The sequence below is a fragment of the Trachypithecus francoisi genome, unplaced genomic scaffold (assembly GCF_009764315.1).
Source record: "Trachypithecus francoisi isolate TF-2019V2 unplaced genomic scaffold, Tfra_2.0 Lachesis_group3, whole genome shotgun sequence".
NCBI lineage: Eukaryota > Metazoa > Chordata > Mammalia > Primates > Cercopithecidae > Trachypithecus > Trachypithecus francoisi.
In genome coordinates, this window is record NW_022681468.1 from 125069499 (window position 1) to 125092902 (window position 23404).

At 43.0% G+C, this 23404-nt stretch overlaps 1 protein-coding gene across 3 annotated transcripts in view; it reads right to left on the reverse strand.

Moving 5' to 3' along the window:
• ZNF609 (zinc finger protein 609) overlaps positions 1-23404 on the reverse strand; it is a 234487-nt gene that overhangs the window by 181464 nt on the left and 29619 nt on the right. For 2 of the 3 annotated variants that reach the window (XM_033189782.1, XM_033189781.1), the window contains exon 2: positions 10518-11391. In XM_033189782.1, the coding sequence (XP_033045673.1) occupies positions 10518-11264 (747 nt within the window). In that variant the 5' untranslated portion in view covers positions 11265-11391. Of the gene's footprint in view, positions 1-9441; positions 9535-10517; positions 11392-23404 lie in introns of those variants that run through there. The other variant, XM_033189783.1, reaches the window with a different exon arrangement.

The window sequence follows — 23404 nt, forward strand, 5'->3', positions numbered from 1 at the left end:
AACAACAAAAAAAAAACAAAACAAAAAAATCAATCAATGCTGTGTGGAAACCTGTAAAATAAAATAATACAAGATAAAAATAAAAATAAAAAAGAACTCATTACCAAATGAAAACAGACCCCAAGAAAGGATTTAATGCCCAGGTCTGGCTCATCAAAACATAATCTAGTATTTGCCACCAGGGCTGTAACCCAGCAATCTTAAATTTAAAAAGCAATTAGAGTATTTCACAGGTGCACAAATTGTCATGTCCCAATGGACAACAAACATTTCAGGGTAAAAACTGACCACCTCAAAACATCTAACAACTGTCTTTTTTATTTCCTCACAAAAAAGTAGTAGCCTCCTTTTAAGCACAGGACATACATTCAAAAACGCCCAGTAGATGTCTGAAATGGCAGATATTATCAAACCCTACATACACTAGGTTTTTTTCTTTACATACGTACCTATAATAAAATTTAATTTATAAATTAGACACAGTAGTAAGAGCAGGTGTGAGCAGTAAGACACAGGTTGTGAGCATGCTCACACCGTAATCCCAGCACTTTGGGAGGCTGAGGCAGGGGAATCACTTGAGCTCAGGAGTTTCAGACCAGTCTGGACAACTAGCAAGATCCTAACTATATAAAAAATTTAAAAATTAGCCCGACGTGGTGATATATGCCTGCAGCCCCTGCTACTTGGAAGGCTGAGGCAGGAAGATCACTTGAGCCCAGGAGTTTGAGGCTGCAGTGAGCTGTGATCGTACTACTGCACTCCAGCCTAGGCAACAGAGGGAGACCCTGTCTGTTAAAAAAAAAAAACAAAAAAAAACCTAAAACTATAAAAACAAATTATAACAATGTGTTGTAATGAAAGTTGTGTCAATATGGTGTCTTTTTCTTTCTCTCTATCAAAACACTGTTCTGTACTCACCCTCTTTGTGATGATGTGAGATGATAAAATGCCTACGTGATGAGATGAAATGGGGTGAATAGTGTTTAAAACTTAGTGATTTATTTATCTCTGGAATTTTCCATTTAATATTTTCACATGTTGGTTGACTGAGGGTAACTGAAATCAGAGAGAGCAAAAACAAGGATAAGTGGGGGACTACAGTACCTCAATCCTCATTCTTCTCTTGACTGTTCTGGCTACCTCAGCTAATCCCTTCAAAAGGCTAAAGTCTGTACCTTACAAGGATTAGCAGACAGAGGAAAGAAACTTCCTATACGAAAACAATCATGTTATCTTCATTTCAATCCTTAGGAAAATAATTCAGAAGAAGCTGGTTATATCCAAAGAAACTGACCTTAATGGAGAATAAACAAAAGCCATGGTTCTCAACCTGAGATCAGCCTTCTGCCAAAAGAAGTCCAACAAACACTTCCAAACTGACCAAACAACAAAACCCCAAACTTCAATGCCTCTAAATGCTCTGAATCAATCTCTCCCTCAAGCCTTCTTGGAAATCAGTAGGAGCTGGAATATTAGCTATCATAAATTCATTATTTTCCAAAGCCTTCAGAGGATTAATTCTTCAAAGTCTCTAAGGATATCCTTTCTCCTTAATTTCACAATGATCTCGTACCTCAAAGCTAAGAACAGTAACATCAGCAACAACTAACATTTATTGGTTACTTACTATAATGCTAGGCACTGTGCTGTGTGCTTAACATCTTTTTATCTCATTTAATCCTCACAATAACCCTATGAAGTCAGTACTATTATTTACTTCCTCCATTGAGATGAGAAAAGTGGGTCTTTTTTAAATATCTTTTCTGCTCTTCTGCTCTCAAAGTCCCAAACCCTTAGATATTCATTCCAATTTTAGGTTCCTGTCAGTTTGTCCATAAAGAGTTAAAGATATATATGGATATCACTCAAAGAAGAGAAAAAAACCATACCTACTGCCCAGTGTTACACTTTACCCTTTCAAGTTTTTGGAAATTTCAATTTCACTATTAAGAGGGACGGGTGCTCTACAATAGTAGATATCAAACTTTAGTGTGTATCACAATCAACAGGACCGCTAATGTTAAAATGCAAGTTGTTGGGTCTCAGCTGGGCACAGTGGCTCACGCCTGTAACCCCAACACTTTGGGAGGCCAAGGCAGGAGGATCGCTTGAGGTTAGGAGTTCAAGACCAGCCTGGACAACATAGTGAGACCCCGTCTCTAAAAAAATTTTAAAATTAGCTGGGTGTGATGGCACACACTTGTAGTCCCAGCTACTGGGAAGGTAGGAAGTGAGGCAGGAGAATCACTTGAGCATGGGAGGTTGAGGCTGCAGTGAGCCTTGATTCTGCCACTGTATTCCAGCCTGGGCAACAAAGTAAGACCCTGTTTCAAAAGAAAAAAAAAAATTTGCTGGGTCTCAAGTCTAGGGTGTCTAACTTTAGGGCCTGGGAAGAGGTCTGAGATCCAAATTTTTATCAAATTCTCAGATGCTGCTGATACAGGGCCCACTAATTTATATGAAGAGAAAAGGAAGTAATCCCCTCTCACCTTAGCTATCACCTCATGTGAAGACACTTCTCTACAGAGTACTTTCAACAAGACAGACACTTAGGGTTTAAAACACCTCCGGGGTCTGAAAGCTTAAAGATTTCTTTCTTTTTCTTCCCCACTTCACACCAAGGCTTCAATGGCACCACTAACATGAAGGTACATGAAATCCAGAAAAAGGAAAATTAAGGACAGAATGTTTGTAAACTTTGCTAAGAACTTCTTACCGCTCACATTTTACTTCAGCCTGAAGTCTTTCCTTTAGGCCTCCTTGAGCAACAGATGCCAAAAGAAAAGTAGATTCCTTTGTAATACCAACCCCCAAAACAAGGCTGGGCTCTTAAAATATAACAGAGCTTTACCCTATGAACAGAAAATCTCAAAATGCTCCAAATTCCTCCTTAGTTCACCTTAGCTATCACAAAGGTCTCTCTTTTATCACACTATCCTTCATCTCAAAAGAGCCATTGCTCTTACCCAGTACTGACTCAAAGTCTACACTTTCTTAGGCAGCCTAAATATTGATTATGTCAATGTCATCTAGGATGAATGACTTTAGGGAATAGGATTTGTTAAAAATGTCTCCTTGGTCAGCCAGGAAAGGTTCTTCTGTGGGTGCTCTGAACCATGACTAAACTGTACTGAGAGAAATATATTTTAAAATATTAATATGGTCTGGCACCTTCCTGATGCTAATGGTTCCAGGCCCACCCCAATGGCACAACTGGGAAATTAACTGAAGAGAAAAGCCATCTTCCTTCTGCTCTCTACTTTCAGATGCTCCTCCTCCACAGCTTTGCCATGCACAGACTCATTCTATACATATACAGAGATAGGACATGTTCATACACACAAATAACTCTCCACAGGAACTGAAAATCAAAGCCTAACCCCATGGTTTTTAAGTGAGCAAGTCCAATTTCCTTCTTTGTAGCTCTTGACACATGCTGGCTGGGAGCCGTCTGGATTTTTTTCTGCCTTGTTCCTGCACCAGAAGGCTCTGCACTGCAGGTCAGGGGATGATAAGGAAATGAACAGTGTAATTTCCAAGGCCTCTGAACACAGCCCTGTCAGCAGCTCTGGAGGCGGGTTACTCAAGCATGGCTTGAAGAGTGAAAACCACAGAGAGAGGGCTCAGACAGCCAGCAGTGGCAGGATCTCAGCTGTGTATGTTACTGCCACCTCCAGCCTGAAAGCCCAAGCCCTGCTGCCTCCCTGGATGAGCTCTGCTGGTAAAAGCTCTTATACCCAAATGGCAAAAATACAAGTTCACACTAGGGGAGGAAGATTAAGGGCTAAGACTTAGATTTTGTTCCACGCACTCTTGTGCAGAAACAAAAACACTTAGTGCTACTCCTGTGTCCGTGAGATTGCATATGCTGGCAAAACTACAGTAACATCCATCCAACATACCCAAACTCACACCAGGGATATGGCCAGAAAGGAAGCTCGATTCATATCGAAGTCTGAAATTCAACATATGAAGTCTGAAATTCAACAGGCCACTTCAATATGCCCTAAGCTAATTTTTGGTCTTCCCCCCACCTCCAACTATAAATATCAGGGGCTTTAGAACACATCACCACCATGAACATTTCCCGGCCTAGATTCTGAACTTCTTCAGACCATAGTGCTAAAAATCTTAGCTAACATGTTTATCTGTTCATACTGGAATTCCTGTAAAGTGGAATGTTATGTATTTCAGTACATTATTGCCTAAAACAGACTAAAACCACTTTCCACTCAAACTGTATTTTTCTTTTTTCTAATATTTATTGAATGCTTCCCAAGTGCCAGGCACTAAGTGTCTTATATGAATTAGCTAACTTAATCTAAAGACGAACTTAGTAAGGTCGGGTGTGGCGGCTCACGCCTGTAATCTCAGCACTTTGGGAGGCCAAGGTGGGTGGATCACTTGAGCCCAGGAGCTCGAGACCAGCCTGGTCAACACAGTGAAACCCTGTCTCTACTAAAAATACAAAAATTAGCCAGGCGTGGTGGTGCCTGCCTGTAGTCCCAGCTACTCTGGAGGCTAAGGCAGAGGTTGCAATGAGCAGAGATTGCACCACTGCACTCCAGCCTGGGCAGCAGAGTGAGACTCCTTCTCATAAATAGATAAATAAATACAAACTTATGTAGGTGCTGTTTCTCTCATTTTGCAGATAAGAAAACTGAGGAAGAACAATTAAGAAACTTGGTCAAGATCACTCAGTAAGTAAGTGCAAAGGTAGGATACAAAGCCAGGTACTCTGGTTCCAGAGTTCACATTTTTAAAAAATTTATTATTTTTTTGAGATGAAGTCTCACTCTGCTGCCCAGGCTGGAGTGCACTAGTGTGATCACAGCTTACTACTGCAAACTCAACCTCCCAGGCTCAAGCCAGGACGCCTGGCTAGAGTTTATGCTCTTAGTCACTAAATTATACATAAGAGTTGATGTGAAAATCAAGTTTAGAAGGCTGGTGTTTTAAATGAGAAGTGGCCCCCAATACCTATCTTGAAAGAAAAAGTCACAAAAGGTTCTCAAACTTTGATGTATATAGCAATTATCTGGAGAGACTTCTGGAAGTACAGATTTCTGGGCCCTTACCCCAAAAACTTATTTAGCAGATCTGGGGTAGGGTCCAAGAATATGCGTTTTTGATACTCTGGTGATGTACATGGTTTTATGGAACGCCCTTTTAGGAACTCTGCTCTAGATGGTAAACTGTAAGCCCCTCAAAAAGCAGAGACTATTTCTGCTTTATTCACCAGTGTATACCCAATACCAAGTAGAAAATCTAGTATCTAAAATGCATCCAATTAATGTACTGACTGAACGAAAAGTGATAACAATTATCCAACAGTATATCTTCTCTACAAAATACTTAGTAATATCCACGATACATTTGAAGGTCTGCCTATTAGTGATGTGTCCAAGGAAGAAGCACTAGAACAGGGTTTTTTTTCTTATCTGCAATTGCCAAGTAAAGAAAGAACTATTCCTCAATTATTACAATGAAAATTTGGCTGAATGAAATATTCCAGAACACACACACATATATCATAAGTAGTCAAGCTCAAAGTAGCAGTTTTAAAGTAACTTTTCTTCTTTATAAATAACAGGATAGGTTCAGTGCCAGCTGTAATGGTTATTCTTTGCAAACATCATTCATCACCTTACCTAAAATCCTAAACTCAAAGATCCTTTGTTTATTGAGTGTCTACAGTGTTAAAGTCACTGTGAAAAACAAGTGAAAGCAGTTTTGGGGTAAAAGCAATTCTGGAGTATGTAAGCATTTTCATCTAATGTTTCAAGGTAATCTTTACATTGGAAAAATGGCTGGATGTGGTGGCACACACTTGTAGTCCCAGCTACTCGCGAGGCCAAGGCAGAAGTGCATAAGCCCAGGAGTTCAAGATCAGCATAGGCAACATAGCGAGACCCTGCCTTAAAAATAAGCAAATAGGCTGGGCGTGGTGGCTCATGCCTGTTATCTCTGCACTTTGGGAGGCCGAAGCAGGTGGATCACTTGAAGTCAGGAGTTTGAGACCAGCCTGGCCAACATGGTGAAACCCTATCCCTACTAAAAAAAAAATTAGCCAGACATGGTGGTGCGCACTTGTAATCCCAGCTACTCGGGGAGCTAAGGCAGGAGAATCGCTGGAACTCAGAGGCAGAGGCTGCAATGAGCCGAGATTGTGCCACTGCACTCCAGCTTAGGTGACAGAGTGAGTCTCCATCTCAAAAATAATAATACTAAGAAAATAACAAATAAAGTGGGAAAATGGAGAATCACAACACGCCATAAGAATTTGGTGTCTGCAAACCTGGCTTTGCCAGTGACTACCTGTGAGATGCTGAGCAAGTCACAAGACCTCACTGGTCTTAGTTTCTTCTATAAAATGAGGAAATTGGACAAGATAATCTTTCTCTGGGACCACCTTGAATTACAACACCTAGAAGGAAAACAGAGTTTCTGAATGAAAAAATAAATTAAGCTTGTAGTTACAGAATGCAACTCTGTCTGACATAAATATCAACTTCTTTTTAATGTTTTCCATGAAGGAAAATGCTTGAGGGCATTTGGTTTCAGGAAGCAAAGTTGACTGCTATGCCATCAATAGCTGAGAGATAACAGCTAGTGGAAGAAGGTGTTAAGAAAGCCTTGGATCAGAAGGAATAAAAGAGACCTGACCTTGGTTGGGCAATGAGGGACTGCAATACAAGAGAACTGAGCTAGAAGGCACAAATTAGGGCAGGAATACAAAACCAACGGCAAAGGAAGATGCTCTTAAGAACACAGGATATGACAGCACGCATGATCAGAAGTTGAAAGAGCAAAGAGCACATTTTATGGTTTTCTTTGTATCCTAAACTAATGGGGGAAGTGGTAAATATATGCGGCATTCTGAAAGCAGCAGAAGCTGACATTCAAACACGGGAAAAGCAAAGTGCAGTGTTCCTACCTTGCAAGATCAAAAGCAGCAGCTAAAGACATGTGAGGGGGAGCTTCTGGTTGGAAACTTCTAGATCCTCTCTTTAACTACTAGAGCCTACTTGGCTATTTTATATGATTCGGGGGAAAAGAAGGAGTCTCACCTTAAACTCCTGGTCATAAGCCCTGACAAAGTCAGCACAGATAGATCGTTGCCATCTGTGGTTTGTAAATTCCTTTTTTCTTTCCTGTCAGAGTGGCGACATAAGCACTAAGCTCAGGACACTGAGATAGGCGCCTGCCCTCCTCCCTACCTCCCCTTCCATCCCTAACTTAACAACCCATCAATCAAACCAAAGGCAAGGGAACAGGCAGGAGCCAGAAGGCTCTGTCTTGTTTATTCCTCAACATTCCCTCCCCCATCTCTTCAGCTGGCAGGAAGTATGAGGCAAAAGTGTTCAATAACAATTCAGAGCAGCAGCAGTTGCTAAGAGCCATCTCTGGTCTCTCCTAGAACTCTGGGAAACAGCACAGAGAGAGCCCTGTCAGAGGAAGGTATGATGAGCAAAAGTGGGATCCCATGAAGGGAAATCCACATCCCCATCTGATAGAAAATTTCCTAGGCCATAGCCTGAGATATCTACCTTCACAAGAGAGAAAAGCATGAGATAGATAATTTTTCTCTCTCTCTTTCTCTCTGTCTTTTTTTCTTTTGAGACAAGGTCTGGCTGTATTGCCTAGGCTGGAGTCCAGTGGTGTCACCTCAGCTCAATGCATCCTCTACCTCCCAGGCTCAAGCTATCCTTCCACCTCAGCCTCCCCAGTAGCTGGGACTGCGGGTGCACACCACCCATGCCTGGCTAATTTTTGTAGTTTTTGTAGAGATAGGGTTTCACCATGTTGCCTAGGCTGGTCTCAAACTCCTGAGCTTAAGCAATCTGCCCACCTTGGCCTCCCAAAGTGCTGGGATTACAGGCATGAGTCACCAGGTCCAGCCAGTAATTTCAATATTCAAATCTTCCTCATTGGCTAGTAGTCAACATTGCTACTCTGCACCACAGACTTCAGTCAAGAAAATTCCCAAATTTTATGAGTTCTTCCTCTTCATGACAGCTCCCAGTTTAGAAGATGCAATTCCTAGATTATATCAAAACATCTGTTTAGCTATTTTTGTTCTGTTGGTTGTCCCTACATAGAAACATCCCAAACCACAGGCAAGCCCATTTCTCAGAGAGAAGATTTTAAAGAAGTTTTCAAAGACTTTGCTTATAAATTATAGTACTAATCATTGAATACTCACTGAGCACCTATTATGCCCCAAACCGAGAGATTCTTGCTTCTCAAAAGCTGCTCCTCTGCATGGTTCCTACTTTCTTTCCTTTAACTTGCCTCTTCTGCTGCTCCCAGTCCAGAAATGTTCTCTCCCTGCACAGCATGTTTTAATCTCCTAGCAACTTCCAAACATTTATTTCAATAATTATTTATTTCAATAGCCAAAGGTAATATGGAAAGGCACCCCCAGAACCAGACTGTCCAAAAGGGTTGAGGGAACAGGGGAAGGAATGGAGAAAGCAGGTTCTTGCTTATGGTTACATGAAACTGTATAGCAAATTTTCTGCTTCTAATAGTAATTGCCAGCAATTTTCTCTTTCAAAAACTGAAGTGCAGTCTCTTTCCCTTTTCTTTCTCATTCTGCTGTCCCATTCTCACAGTCTCCCTGGGAGGCAAAGCTTGTATGACAAAGCAGCATTATTAAGGAACAAAATTCCCTGGCACCAAGATGTATTCTTAGCTGAATACACTGCATCTTTTAACTCAATTATAATCTGAAGGGCAGCCACCCAATCAGTCCCTGCACCTATATGTGAGAAAATGGGTTCCATTTGCTTCTCTGTTAGAGACAATCATGGACATTTACACTTAAATCCAATACAAAGCTAAGCAATATTAATCCTTTCATCCACAGACTACTACAGGGCTTAGAGAATTGCAACATGAGTCAAGTACTCTAAAATTTAGACAGGAGAATGAAGGTCATCCTCAGAAGTACTTTTTAGTACAGGAAGAATAATGATTATGAATATGGATATATGGCAAGAGTTTCTTGAAGCCAGATGTAGGGAACAGTCTAATGGGCCTGGAACAGAAGCAACAACTGCTAGTATTCCTAAGCCTCTTTAAAACAGTATTATCCATCTGTACCCGAGAGAAAATAGCAAATCACAGCCAGCACAGGAGGAGCCAAGCTAGTAACCAGCTGGAACTTAACTCTGCTGAAGTGGACTATAGCATCTGCCACCTAAACACAGGCAGCCTCTCTGGCAGCTGCCACTGGTAAAAGGGAATGAGCCACTGTATTATTAGTGGAAGAAACTCACAGCCCTGTTACCAGAGAGGCCCAGATGTTGCTAAGAGCTACAGATGTGCCAGAGGCAAAGACCAAAATACCGATAGCAAAGAAAGCATGAGCTACCACTGGAATCCAGGCACCACCACCCAAACATACATATCCAGCCTTTATTTATTAACACTTACATATGGAAATAGGTATTCCCTGCTGCAGCTGATGTAATTACAGAGAAATCAATTTATACTGCATCTGCTGGGATCAGCTGAAAGCACAGGGTGAGCAGAGCACAGAGCAGAAAATCAAGAGCCAATGAACAGCTCACCACAAGGCCACTGTTTTGCAGGAAATTACAAGCTGCTGAACTTTAAAGCTGCCTGAGCTGACCCGAGACTCACACCTATTCTCCTCCAGCCCTGCAAGTTCCATTTCCTGAAGCATGAACTAAGATCATCTTCCCAGAGGAGGGACCAGTTCTAACCCCTCCTGGGGCTGCAGGCACCTGTCCTTTCAAGTCAAGCAGAAGGCAAGGTATCATTACACTGTTTGGCAGCTATTAAACCACCAGGAGACTTTGATTCCTAATAGTTGTGGGAGATACCTGGCACAAAGCTACACCTTTAGTGGCCAAAGAATCTCTTTCTAGGCCAAACTGTCATAGCCGCAACAGTAACTCATAAGATCTAAGTACCTCAAAGTACAATGAGTACCTCTTGCCCCAAAAATGTGCCCCTTTGCTCTTTGGTAGCCAGCAATAGAACACTTGGTAGATATGCCATGAAATTTAACCCTTTGTTCTACCAGAGACCCAACAGCACCATTTATCCCATCAAGAACCGTACTCAATCTGTATTATGACCAAAGGCGTATTGTTTATCAACTATTATGAGTCTGATGATGAAATGCCAGTCAAGCTGGGAACCAAATAAAGGTTTGATGCCAATCTCTACCAACAAACGTCTGAGTTGGGCAAAGACAAGGTGGGAAGGTCTCAACTCAGACTACAGAAAGTTCATTCTACAAAGTAGCTGCCCCCAACAACAAATATCCTGTTCCAAAATGTCCAGGCCTGCTGTAAATGAGTCTGTAGGGGAATCCTCTAATTTGGAACAAAACCACATTATCATTACCAGCTGCTCTGACCTTGTAATTGGTCATTACCCACACTAATGAGCCTCCCACAGAGTACACATAGTGTTTGGCAGTTAGTCCAGGGCAGTTCTGACTGGCAGTCAGTGGGCAGCCATATCTGGCCACCTCTTACCTTTTCAGACTTGACTTTCTTTAGCGGGCGACACTCATTCTCCCCTTCCTCTGGCTCCGGTTTAGTTCCCAAAGGATTGAGCGCTGCCCCAGGCTCAATAGCTATACTCCCAAGTGGTTCCACAGCTCCTGTATCCACCCCTGCACTTCCATCATACTGACCACCCCGTCCTCCCAAGGGAACTGGCTGGAGGACCCCAGGATCCTTTTCTGAACAAGTCCCCACTCCTTCGCTTCTCTCCTTCTTGCTCTTAGATGAGCTGTTCTCCTTCTCCTTTTTGGAACCGGCTACACTGCGGGATGCCTTAGCCGCCTTCTCTGAGCCCTTGGGAGCAATAGCAGCAACCAGGCCTCCAGCATTGGCACCATCTCCTGAGCGCCCCTGCACCTCTTTCTTGCTAGCTGCCCCCTCACTTGGAGTGAACAGGGAAGTCCCTGGAGTGGGTTTGCTAGTGTCTTTGCCACTCTTATTCCTTTTGGATTTTGATTTGCCTTCCTTCCCTTGAGGACCTGGCACTGGGGTCACAAACTTGATGTTGTCTGGTAGTGTGGCCACAGCATTGGGAGCCGGTATCCCCACCTCCTTTGAGCCTGACATTTCCAGTTTCTGCTGGTCCTTTTCCAGATCGGCGTCCAGGTCAATGATGAGATTCCCTACTCCAATGTCCCATTCATCCCCACTGTCGTATGTCTCAACCGGGTTTGCATCCACTCCTTTCCCTCCGGAGGCTCCACTGCTCAAGGACATCTTAGAGTCAACGTCCCACCTCAAGATTCAAGGCTCTTCCTTGCCCCCAGCTTTCCTATTTTCAGCTTCAGCTATGTTCTCAGACCTGCCACATTGGTCAGTACATGCCCAGTGGACAACATCATTGCTGGAAAAAGAAAATTTAAAAAGCTGTTAAAGGAAACAATACAGGCAAGAGACGCCGGAAATAAACTCCCACACAAAAAAAGACCCTTCCTATGGGGCTATAATATCACAACAGACAGGACAAACAGGTCCAATTGTATTTCTAACCGAGTTACAATGGACCTAAGGAAAAATCAATTCCCACTCCATCTCCCTAGGGGAAAGTACAGTATTTCCAATTGCCCAGAGATTCCATGGTAAGTCTTAACTAGGAGTCCTCTAGAGTTAATTTCCCATTCCTAAGAGAACTATTTCTACTACCCCTGTCAGCTGGCAATCCTTCCTCCATCAATACAGGTCCTGGCATATCATAGATTCAAGCTCCAGCACAACTTTACTCATGCCCCCATTTCTCCTTGCTTTTTCTTACATTATCAGAGACTCGGGACATGATCTAGCAAAAGCTTTAAAAACTCTCTAACAGGGTCTGTCTCTAGTACAAATAGTACAGATTCCTCCTATTACTGGGAAGGAAAAGTCTTATGGTTAAGAATAAAAGAGAAAAACAAGCAGAACTGGGGAAAATACAACTTCAGGACAGGGGGCTAAGACTTGAACTAGCGACAATCTCAGAGGGGACTCAACCAATCAGCTTAAGTTCAGAGAAGCTAAATCAGCCTTCTCAAACTCCAGGTTTCAAATTATATCTCAATAGCAGGCCTTTCCCACTAAAATAGGAAGACACGCAAAAAAAAAAGAAAAATGTGTACTCCATGAAAAACTGGACACTACTAAAAATCCTAACACCAGGATGTAGGATAACGCTTCACTTTCTCATGTAATATTGATGGCACTGTTTTGACAAACACCAGGCCTCACACCACAGGAAACAGAGATTGGCTACAAAAGGGGGGTGGTGGTGATGGGGTATTAAAAAGGCAATTTACAGCCAGGCACTGTGGCTCATGCCTGTAATCCCAGCACTGTGGGAGGCAGAGGCAGGTGAATCAACTGAGGTCAGGAGTTCAAGATCAGCCTGGCCAACATGGCAAAACTCTGTCTCTACTAAAAATATAAAAATTAGCCGGATGCGGTGTCAGACACCTGTAATCCCAGCTACTCGGGAGGCTGAGGCAGGAGAATCACTTGAACCTGGGAGGCAGAGGTTGCAGTGAGCTGAGATCAGGCCACTGCACTCCAGCCTGGGTGACGGAGTAAGACTCTGTCTACACTATCTCCTGACTAACGAGACTTGAGGAGTGTGCCATCTAGAAAACCTGGCAGTCAACATATACCATCCAGTATTATTTTAGGATAAAGTCAAAGAGTTCTGTTCTTGCTTATTCCTCTGTCCACCATCTTTCTGTATCCATTAATTTTTTTTTTTTTTTTTTTTTTGAGTCAGAGTCTTGTTCTATTGCCCAGGCTGGAGGGCAGTGGCGTGATCTTGGCTAACTGCAACCTCTGCCTCCCAGGTTCAAGCAATTCTCTTTACCTCAGCCTCCCAAGAGGCTGGGATTACAGGCATGCACCACAATGACTGGCTAACTTTTGTATTTTTAGTAGAGACGGGGTTTCGCCACGTTGGCCAGGCTGGTCTCGACCTCCTGACCTCATGTGATCTGCCTGCCTCGACCTTCCAAAGTGTTGGGATTACAGGTGTGAGCCACTGTGTCCAGCCAAAAAGTAATTTTTATAAGATAATTGAGTAGAAAGAACAAGCCAGTGGGGTCACAGTGAATTCTGCAAAGTGGATCTCTAACTTTGTAGAGATCTGTAAATGCTACAGATAGGAGGGAGACAAGACAAATTGTACTTTTTTACCTACTCCCTCAGAGTAATGTCAAAGAACTAGGGTGTAGGGGCAAGAAAAGATGTCACAGTAGGAGAACAAAGGAGAGGAGCCAGGTGAATGCCTTCTAGCAACTGGAATTTAAGAGGCAGAGGTGTGCACATTTATCTGCTGTTTAGCTGTAGATGTGAAAAGAAAATATATGCATTACCCAAGTGGAGATCTTAGTGTTAACAGCAACCAACCACTATTTATTAGTAAATGCCAAGTCTACATAGATCCTACTTTATAAGAGAAGAGCAAAAAGTGGGGGTGGGGGATATGATGTAGAACCTATGAAAAAAGTTACCCACAAGGTAAAGGAAACATAATCTCTTACGAAACGATACCTCGAGGCCAGGCATGGTGGCTCATGCCTGTAATCCCAGCACTTTGGAAAGCCAAGGCGGGAGAATCACTTGAGCCCAGGAGTTCGAGACCAGTCTGGGCAACATGGCAAAACCCCGTCTCTATAAAAAATACAAAAATTAGCTGGGTGTGATGGTTAATGCCTGTAGCCCCAGCTACTCAGGGAGCTGAAAGGTGGGAGGATAGCTTGAGCCTGGGAGGTCAAGACTGCAGTGACCTGAGGTTGTGCCACTTCACTCCAGCCTGGGTGACAGAGCGAGACACTGTCTCAAAAAAAAAAAAAAAAAGAAAGAAAAGATACTCTGAAAATGATGTAGGATTCTGAAGAAATCAGTAAGCTGTTTGGAATTCTCAACACTACACAAGAGACTTGGCCTCCATGAAATAGCATAGTAGATACCTGTTCATTTGTTAGAAAATCTTTTATTTATTGCCTACGATGTGCCAGGCACTAAATAGGTGCTGAAAATACAGCAGCAAATAAGACAGTGAGTAAGGCAATGGAACACGGTACTGAAAATAATTTTTCTATTATGAGGGGCAGAGGGCATCTCTAGGAAAGGAGATGCCAACTGAATTTCCATGATAGAGAATTATTAAAGCACAGTTCTTCCCTAAATCATAATTTTTTAGTTCTCTAATCTTTGCAATTGTGGCTAGACTTAGAGTATAACCTACATCAATCTAAGGGTTACTCACTATCCTCAGTATGTAATTTAACCATTAAAACAACCCCACCTTGTTTTATCCTTAGAAAAACAATAAAGCTTTCCTTAGTTTCAAAAGACCTTCCTCTAGAAAATAGAATGGTAATGGAAGAGAGACTCTGGAGGAGTAAGGAAAGCATATAAAACAGAAAAATGTTAGTGCTCACTGAGAGCTTCTGACAGTTCTCAGTCTACTGTACTGCCTGCCCTGCTGCAGGATGCATGATAAACAAAGTATGCCAGTAAGGAAGAGAGCATTAAAAAGATAACAGAGGCCAGCCACAGTGGCTCACGTCTGTAATCCCAGCACTTTCGGAGGCCGAGGCAGGCAGATCACTTGAGGTCAGGAGTTCAAGACCAGCCTGGCCAACATGGCGAAACCTCATCTCTACCAATAATACAAAATTAGCTGGGTGTGGTGGCATATGCCTGTAATCCCACTTACTTGGGAGGCTGAGGCACGAGAATCACTTGAATCTGGGAAGCAGAAGTTGCAGTGAGCCAAGATCACGCCACTGCACTCCAGTCTGAGCGAGAGAGTGAAATTGTGTCTCAAAAAAAAAAAAAAAGGTTAACAGGTTAAAATGAAAATGTGTAACTTAGTTGAAGGACAAAAGGATATAATAAAAAAATGCAAGGAAACAAACAATGCGGTATCAATTAAAATTCATAAAGAAAGCTGGACATAGTGGCTCAGGCCTGTAATTCCAGCACTTTGGGAGGCCCAGGTGGGTGGATCACTTGAGGTCAGGAGTTCGAGATCAGCCTAGCCAACATGGCAAAACCCTGTCTCTACTAAAAATACAAAAATTAACCAGGTGTGATAGTACATCCTATAATCTCAGCTACTTGGGAGGCTGAGGCAGGAGAATTGCTTGAACCCAGGAGGCAGAGGTTGCAGTGAGCCAAGATTGTGCCACTGCACTCTAGACTGAGTGACAGAGCAAGATGCCATCTCAAAAAACCAACCAGCAAACAAAAAACTACCTGAAATACTGAAATCAGTTTAATGTAGCATAAATTTAAATAAGTCCTATAAATACAAATATCAACTGCATTTTGTAATCTGAAAACTCAATTCAGATATTAACAATTATCCCTGAATAACATGTGAGGCAAAACCAGTACTTTGATAATGTACCTCAAAAAGCCTTAACAATAAGGAAAGACAAACTGTAAGTTATAAAGCTTACACTCTTTCAAATTCTTCTTGTTCCAATTTCATATGCCATGGCAAATTGTTTTGTTTTTTGGGATTTTTTTCTAGTAAGTAAGTAATACTGCCATTATACTTTTTAAAAATTGTACTTTTTCTGAAACGGTAGCTGGAGGCAAAAACAACATCTGATGATCTGTGCTCATTTCCAGATTCCACATCTTAAGTGTGATATTAATAAACTGAAATGATGTACTACAGAGCACAGTATGGTACAAGACTGGGAAGCCATTTCATAAGAGGAAAGGCCTTAGAAACTGGGATTCTTTAGTCTGGAAAGGAGAACACTGAAGGAAGACAGGCTGTTAGCTTCAAATATATGATTGTGCCAGGCAAGGTGGCTCATGCCTGTTATCCCAGCACTTTGGGAGGCCGAGATGGGTGGATCACCTGAGGTCAGAGTTTAAGACCAGCCTGGCCAACATGGCGAAACCCCACCTCTACTAAAAACACAAAAAATTAGCCAGGCGTGGTGGCGGGCACCTGTAATGCCAGCTACTTGGGTGGCTGAGGTAGGAGAGTGGCTGGGAGGCAGTGAGCTGAGATCGCGCCATTGCACTCCAGTCTGGGTGACAGAGCAAGACTCTGTCTCAAAAAGAAAAAAAAAATATGTATATGATGTCTGCAGTGTGGAAGAGAGAAAGTAACTCTGTGACTCTGAGGGTAGAAATAAGAGTCAGTGAGTAGAAGTTACAGAAAGACAGATATTTAACTCAGGAAAAAGTTTAATATCCTGGCCGGGTGCGGTGGCTCAAGCCTGTAATCCCAGCACTTTGGGAGGCCGAGACAGGCGGTTCACGAGGTCAGGAGATCAAGACCATCCTGGCTAACACGGTGAAACCCCGTATCTACTAAAAAAAACTACAAAAAACTAGCCAGGCGAGGTGGCGGCGCCTGTAGTCCCAGCTACCCGGGAGGCTGAGGCAGGAGAATGGCGTGAACCCGGGAGGTGGAGCTTGCAGTGAGCTGAGATCCGGCCACAGCACTCCAGCCTGGGTGACAGAGCGAAACTCCATCCCAAAAAAAAAAAAAAAAAAAAAAGTTTAATATCCTGAGATTCCCAACAATGATCCACAATGTTTAATGTCTATTTTACTGAAAGTATTTAAGCAGAAAAAGCATAATCAACTGTGAGGCAAATACATAAAAGATTCCCCTGTGTGTGGTAGGGTTAGTCTAGACATGCCTAAGGCCTTTTTCAAATTTATAATTCTACTAATATACCTATCAAAAAAGTGCTTTCCCTACTAGAAAACTACCCAAAATTTCTGAACGAGCAGGATGCAAAGAAAACATATCCCAAGGACTGATCTTTGGTGGTCCTGATGTTCTTTTAGAAAGTCCCTATATTCCTATTTTTGAGAGTGAAGAGTTTTCATAAGTACTACTTTTCAACCAGGTGACTTTTCAGAAATCTAGGTTTCCAAACCCAGCAGGCTTCATAGTAACTTTGGTGGTACATTTCCAAAGATACACTGTAAAATTGCCAAAGATTCTTCAATCAGCCTGGCTGCAGCAGCCAAACCACTTCCCATCTGCTCCCTACAGCATCCCTGGCTTTATGCAGCTAATAATCAACTCTTTGACAGGTCATTGCAGAGATGTTTAACCCCAGGAGGTAGGGTAACCAGAATGCTAGTGGGAAACGAAAAGCACTGACCTCTTGCTTTCATGGCAGAGAAAGTGTTGAATCAGGAGAACCAATATCTTACAGAGACCACAAAGCATTTAACAACTTGCACAAGCTTCTGTGATAATTTTCCTCTCTTTTCTCTCCTTCTGCCTAATTGTACTCCACTTCTTTCTTTAGGACTGCAACTCAACAGCCTCTGGAATCGCTTATCCACCATGAGTTGTCGGTACTATCTGTGTTTTGTTCCTACACCTGATCGTTAAGAAACTCCTCTCTACATGGACATGTTTAAGGGACCAAGATAGGTCATGACAACCATTTTCCATACCCTGTATTTACCCAAAGCATGCCTGCTTAAAAAACGTATCATAACAACATCCATCTCTTTGACTCCCAGCCCACAGGCTTGTACATTTGTAAATTATACATTTCAGGTCATTAATTGCAATTTTAAGGACATATGTCAGAGACCATACCACTCTTCTACCTCAGGAATGAACAAGGCCTCTCCTTCCAGAAGGGTAAGAATGAAAAAGAGTTTTCATGTGACGGTTCTGTCCCAGCTCAGAGAGCAAAAACAGCAACTGGACCCTACTCATATCCAAACATAACAAGAAACACTACATTTCTTTCACAGAGAGATCTCTGTATCCATCCAAGAGGGCTTCAAAGAGCCAATTCCTTTAATTGGTAACTACCCACAGATAATCCAGTATAAGCAGTAAATTGTCTAATACTGTTCTACTGTAAATTTATCTGTCCTCTCCTTTTCTTACGGATTTTGGATCAATCTTCTTATAGGCTTTGGCCTGAGCATGTGACAGTTATATATGAATTATAATCTGCTTGAGACCACACAGGTCACACATAAAATATGGATATTAGGGCTATCTGTCTAGCCAGGTATCCCCCTCCAAAAGCTGCATGCCAAAGTTAAAATGCTATACTCAATTCGAGGAGGGTAGCATGGTGTAGTAAAAAGAACACTGAACTCTGAGTCAGGAGATGTCATTTCTGGACTCAAATTTCCATTGACACTAGCTAAGCTGCTTCATTAAATATTTTCTCATTATAAGATGGAGGAAGAATCTATCACATTCTAAGCATATCATGAGGATATAAATCTGAAAAATGTAAGACAAGTCAAAACTGGGTACATCACCTCACGACTGTAATCTCAGCACTTTGGGAGGCTGAGGTGAGAGGATCACTTGAGCCCAGTAGTTCTAGACCAGCCTAGGCAACATAGCAAGACCCCATCTCTATTTATTTAAAAAATAAAAAGAAAGGCCGGGCGCGGTGGCTCAAGCCTGTAATCCCAGCACTTTGGGAGGCCGAGATGGGCGGATCACGAGGTCGGGAGATCGAGACCATCCTGGCTAACACGGTGAAACCCCGTCTCTACTAAAAAATACAAAAAACTAGCCGGGCGCGGTGGTGGGCGCCTGTAGTCCCAGCTACTCAGGAGGCTGAGGCAGGAGAATGGCGTAAACCCGGGAGGCGGAGCTTGCAGTGAGCTGAGATCCGGCCACTGCACTCCAGCCTGGGCGGCAGAGTGAGATTCCGTCTCAAAAAAACAAATAAATAAAATAAAAAAAAATAAAAAGAAAAAGAAGACAACTTGAAAATATATGAACCAACTACTCTTATAAGGTTCTAGTCTGAACTTAGGGGGAACTGTTTCATGGTTCTACCTTTTACAAGGCATCTAAAGTATTAAGAAAAATAATGGAAAATGTTAAAAAAAAAAAATATATATATATATATTTTTTACAAATTAAATTACAGGTTGTACCAATACCCATTTGAGTTCTATGAAAGGAAATGGCAATCTTTTCTTCTTCCATGAACTCAGTGATTCCAGTTTTCCTTTTAGGCTATGCCTACCTTCACATGTGACTTTTTTTTTTTTTTTTTTTGCTTTGAGACAGAGTCTTGCTCTGTCTCCCCAGGCTGGAGTGCAGTAATGTGATCTCGGCTCACTGCAACCTCCGCCTCCCGGCTTCAAGCAATTCTCCTGCCTCAGCTTCCCAAGTAGCTGGGACTACAGGCATATGCCACCACACCTGGCTAATTTTTTGTACTTTTAGTAATGGGGTTTCGCTATGTTGGCCATGCTGGTCTCGAACTCCTGATCTCAGGTGATCCGCCTGCCTTGGCCTTCTAAAGTGCTACGATTACAGGCGCAAGCCACCCCGCCCAGCTAGATGTGGCTCCTAAAGCCATACACTGTAGTGACTGACAGACTCCATCTTGCTTCAGAAATCTCTCAGGGACAAGGTACCAATCTCAAGATTCATGGTTTTACTTATTTATTTTTGAGATAGAGACTTGCTCTTTCGCCCAGGCTGGAGTGCAATGGCGCGATCTCGGCTCACTGCAACCTCCACCTCCCAGGTTCAAGCGATTCTTCTGCCTCAGCTTCCTGAGTAGCTGGGATTGCAGGGGGCGCCACCACTCTCAGCTAATTTTTTTATTTTTGATAGGGACAAGGTTTCACCATGTTGGCCAGGCTGGCCTCAAACTCCTGACCTAGTGATCTGCCCACCTCGGCCTCCCAAAGTGCTGGGATTACAGGCGTGAGCCACCGCACCCGGCAAGACTCATGGTTTTAACATCTGTACTACCTCTTTTGCCAAGTGTTCTAACCCACAAAGTTGTTGATTCCACTGACAGGATAGGCCTTCGAATATAAACTGTGTGAGGTTTACAGAATTTGATGTCTCAGGGAACTGTCAATAAACTAATGGGATACAACAAAGTTGCTGAGAAGGTAACCATATTATACCATCTTCCCTGAATTCTAGATGTTGCCCTGAAATCAATTCATACTTAGCCAGCTTCAGTATGGTTAGTACAATGTGTAAACCATCCTCAGTGACTCTCAGCTTACCCAACTATAAAAACAGGCATCTCCCTCTCCACCTGCCACACTTCATGGGAGCTTGCTAATCAAATGAATTTCCACCTAGGGCTCTAACGAGAAACAATCACCTTCCCTTTGGGCCTCTCCCTTAATTTATTACATTAATTACTGTAACAAAGGAACTGTGTCATCTCCTCAAGTACCATAGCTCTCAGCTTATATCTCCAATGGAGATTAGATAAAGAACAGACTAACAGAGCCCATTTGAGAAGACAGATCCAATTCAACAGGGCTTATCTGACCATGTGTCACGTAAGGACGGGAGAGCAAAACAGCAGCATCTCTTAGTCCCTGAGTCTTTATATGCTGCAACTCATCAATAGTTTTATAGTCCTCACAAGCTGCTATTCTCCAACAAAGATTACAAGGCTTGACCTGTTTCATTTCACATAAGTAACTGACTCTTCCACCAGCACATAGCAATTCAACTGGGTTCAGGTTTAGATCCTTGGTGTTTGTCACTACTGCTCTGTGCCAGCATACATCCCACAATAGGGTAAATGGTATACTGAATATGTAAATAATTCAGTCCTGAACCTATAGAGATTCATTTGGTGAAAGTGATCCACACAGAAAACCCTTACCAAAGCCTGTGTATAGGTAGGGCAAAAAGCAGAGGAAGATGATCTAAAGTAAACAATTTTTAAAAACTACTGGCCAGCGGCTGGGCACAGCGGCTCATGCCTGTAACCCCAGCACTTTGGGAGGCCAAGGTGGATAGATCACCTGAGGTCAGGAGTTCAAGACCAGCCTGACCAACATGGAGAAACCCCGTCTCTACTAAAAATATAAAAACTAGCCGGGCGTGGTGACGCATGCCTGTAATCCCAGCTACTTGGGAGGCTGAGGCAGGAGAATCGCTTGAACCCAGGAGGCAGAGGTAGCAGTGAGCCGAGATTGTGCCATGGTACTCCAGCCTGGGCAATAAGAGCAAAACTCCGTCTCAAAAAAACAAAAAAAAAACCTACTGGCCGGGTACAGTGGCTCATGCCTTTGTACTCCCAGTACTTTGATAGACTGAGGCGGGAGGATCACTCGAGCCCACAAGTTTGAGACCAGCTTGGGTAACATAATGGGACCCTATCTCTACAAAAATAAAAATAAAAAATTAGCCAGATATGGTGGTGAATGCTTATAGTCTCAGCTATTTGGTAGGCTGAGATGGGATTATTGGTTGAGCCCAAGAGGTTGAGGCTGCAGTGAGCTGTGATCATGCCACTGCACTCCAGCCTGGGTGACAGAGTAAGATACTGTCTCAAAATAAACAAGTAATTAAAAATTTAAAAATAAGCTCTGCCATGCCTCTTCCCCTCATAATTGGATGGCTATTTAGCCCTTTAGAAGTTCTTATCCCCAGAGCTAAACTTTTTGTGCTAAGAAGGTGACTTCAAATTGTTAGAAAAAAAGTAGCTGGGCGTGGTGGCTCATGCCTGTAATTCCAGCACTCTGGGAGGCTGAGGCGGGCAGATCACCTGAGGTCAGGAGTTCGAGACCAGCCTAGCCAACATGAGGAAACTCTGTCTCTATTCAATACAAAAATTAGCCATGCATGGTGGCGGGCACCTGTAATCCGAGCTACTTGGGAGGCTGAGGCAGGAGAATTGCTTGAATCCAGGAGGCAGAGGTTGCAGTGAGCTGAGATCATGCCACTGCACTCCAGCCTGGGTGACAGAGCGAGACTCAATCTCAAAAAAAAAAAAAAAAAAAAGTGAATAGTGGAGATGGTAGCATTCAAAACATCTAAAAAACTAGGCTTGTGCCAGGCAAGGTGGCTCAAGCCTGTAATTCCAGCACTTTGGGAGGCCAAGGCGGGTGGATCACGAGGCCAGGAGTTCAAGAATAGCCTGGCCAAGATGGTGAAACCCCGTCTCTACTAAAAAAAAAAAAAAAAAAAAAATTAGCCGGGCGCAGTGGCAGGCGCCTGTAATCCCAGCGACTGGGGAGGCTGAGGCAGGAGAATCGCTTGAACTTGGAGGGCGGAGGTTGCAGTGAGCCAAGATTGCACCACTGTACCTGAGCAGATTGCACCACTGTACCACTCCCCTGAGCGAGAGAGTGAGACTCCAACTTAAACAAAACAAAACAAAACAGCAACAAACTAGGTTTGCACACAGAACTGTTGTGTCGAAGCATTAATTTTCCTTTTTTTTTTTTGAGACGGAGTCTCGCTCTGTCGCCCAGGCTGGAGTGCAGTGGCCAGATCTCAGCTCACTGCAAGCTCCGCCTGCCGGGTTTACGCCATTCTCCTGCCTCAGCCTCCCGAGTAGCTGGGATTACAGGCGCCTGCCACCTCGCCCGGCTAGTTTTTTGTATTTTTTTTAGTAGAGATGGGGTTTCACCGTGTTCGCCAGGATGGTCTCGATCTCCTGACCTCGTGATCCGCCCGTCTCGGCCTCCCAAAGTGCTGGGATTACAGGCTTGAGCCACCACGCCTGGCCTTTTTTTTTTTTTTTTTTTTTTTTTGAGATAGGGCCTCACTCTGCCACCCAGGCAGAAATACAGTGGTGCAAACACAAGCTCACTACAGTCTTGACCTCCTGGGTTCAAGGGATCCTCCTCCTGCTTCAGCCTCCCATGTAGCTGGGACCACAGGCCTGCACCACCACTATACCCGGCTAACTTTTTCTTTCCTTTTTTTTTTTTTTTTTTTGTAGAAACAAGGTCTCTGTCGCCCAGACTGGTCTCAAACTCCTGCGTTCAAGAGATCCTCTCACCTTGGCCTCCCAAAGTGTTGGGATTACATCATGCCTAGTTCCTCATCTCTAAACATAGTCAAATTCATAGTCTCAGGGAAAGGAAAAAACATTTAGCATTTTTCAGAACAGACAAGGAATTGCCTTCATTTTTCATATTCTAGACCTTATCTCCCTTTCCAGATCTATTCTACAAGAAGCGCTACAGTAAATCTGAAGGGACAAAGAAAACTTCCCTTATCAAAACATATAAATAAGGCTAGATTAGCCATAAAAAAGGGTGGGATCCACATAAATATCCTTAAAGATACCTAATGTTACTTCTCCAGCGTTGAGGTATGGTCACAACTGCCACCATTTTGCTTCAAGGATGTCTCATTTGTTTCCTCCATTACACTGCAAGCACCCTGAGGGCAGAGGCTGTCTCTCTTTTGCTGACCATTGAAGAACCAGTGTTTGGTTTACAGTCCACCTTCATAAAGTATTTTGGTCTCTACTAAATTTTGGTCAACAAATGAGTGAATGAACACTGTTTTCCTCAATGAACAGAATTATATCAATGCCCTGCTGGCATTTCTCCTCTCCATTCTTACTTCACCTTGATTTGTCACTAGTTGTAAACTCTCTCAATTAGCAGTCAGCCTTCAGTTCTACTAGATC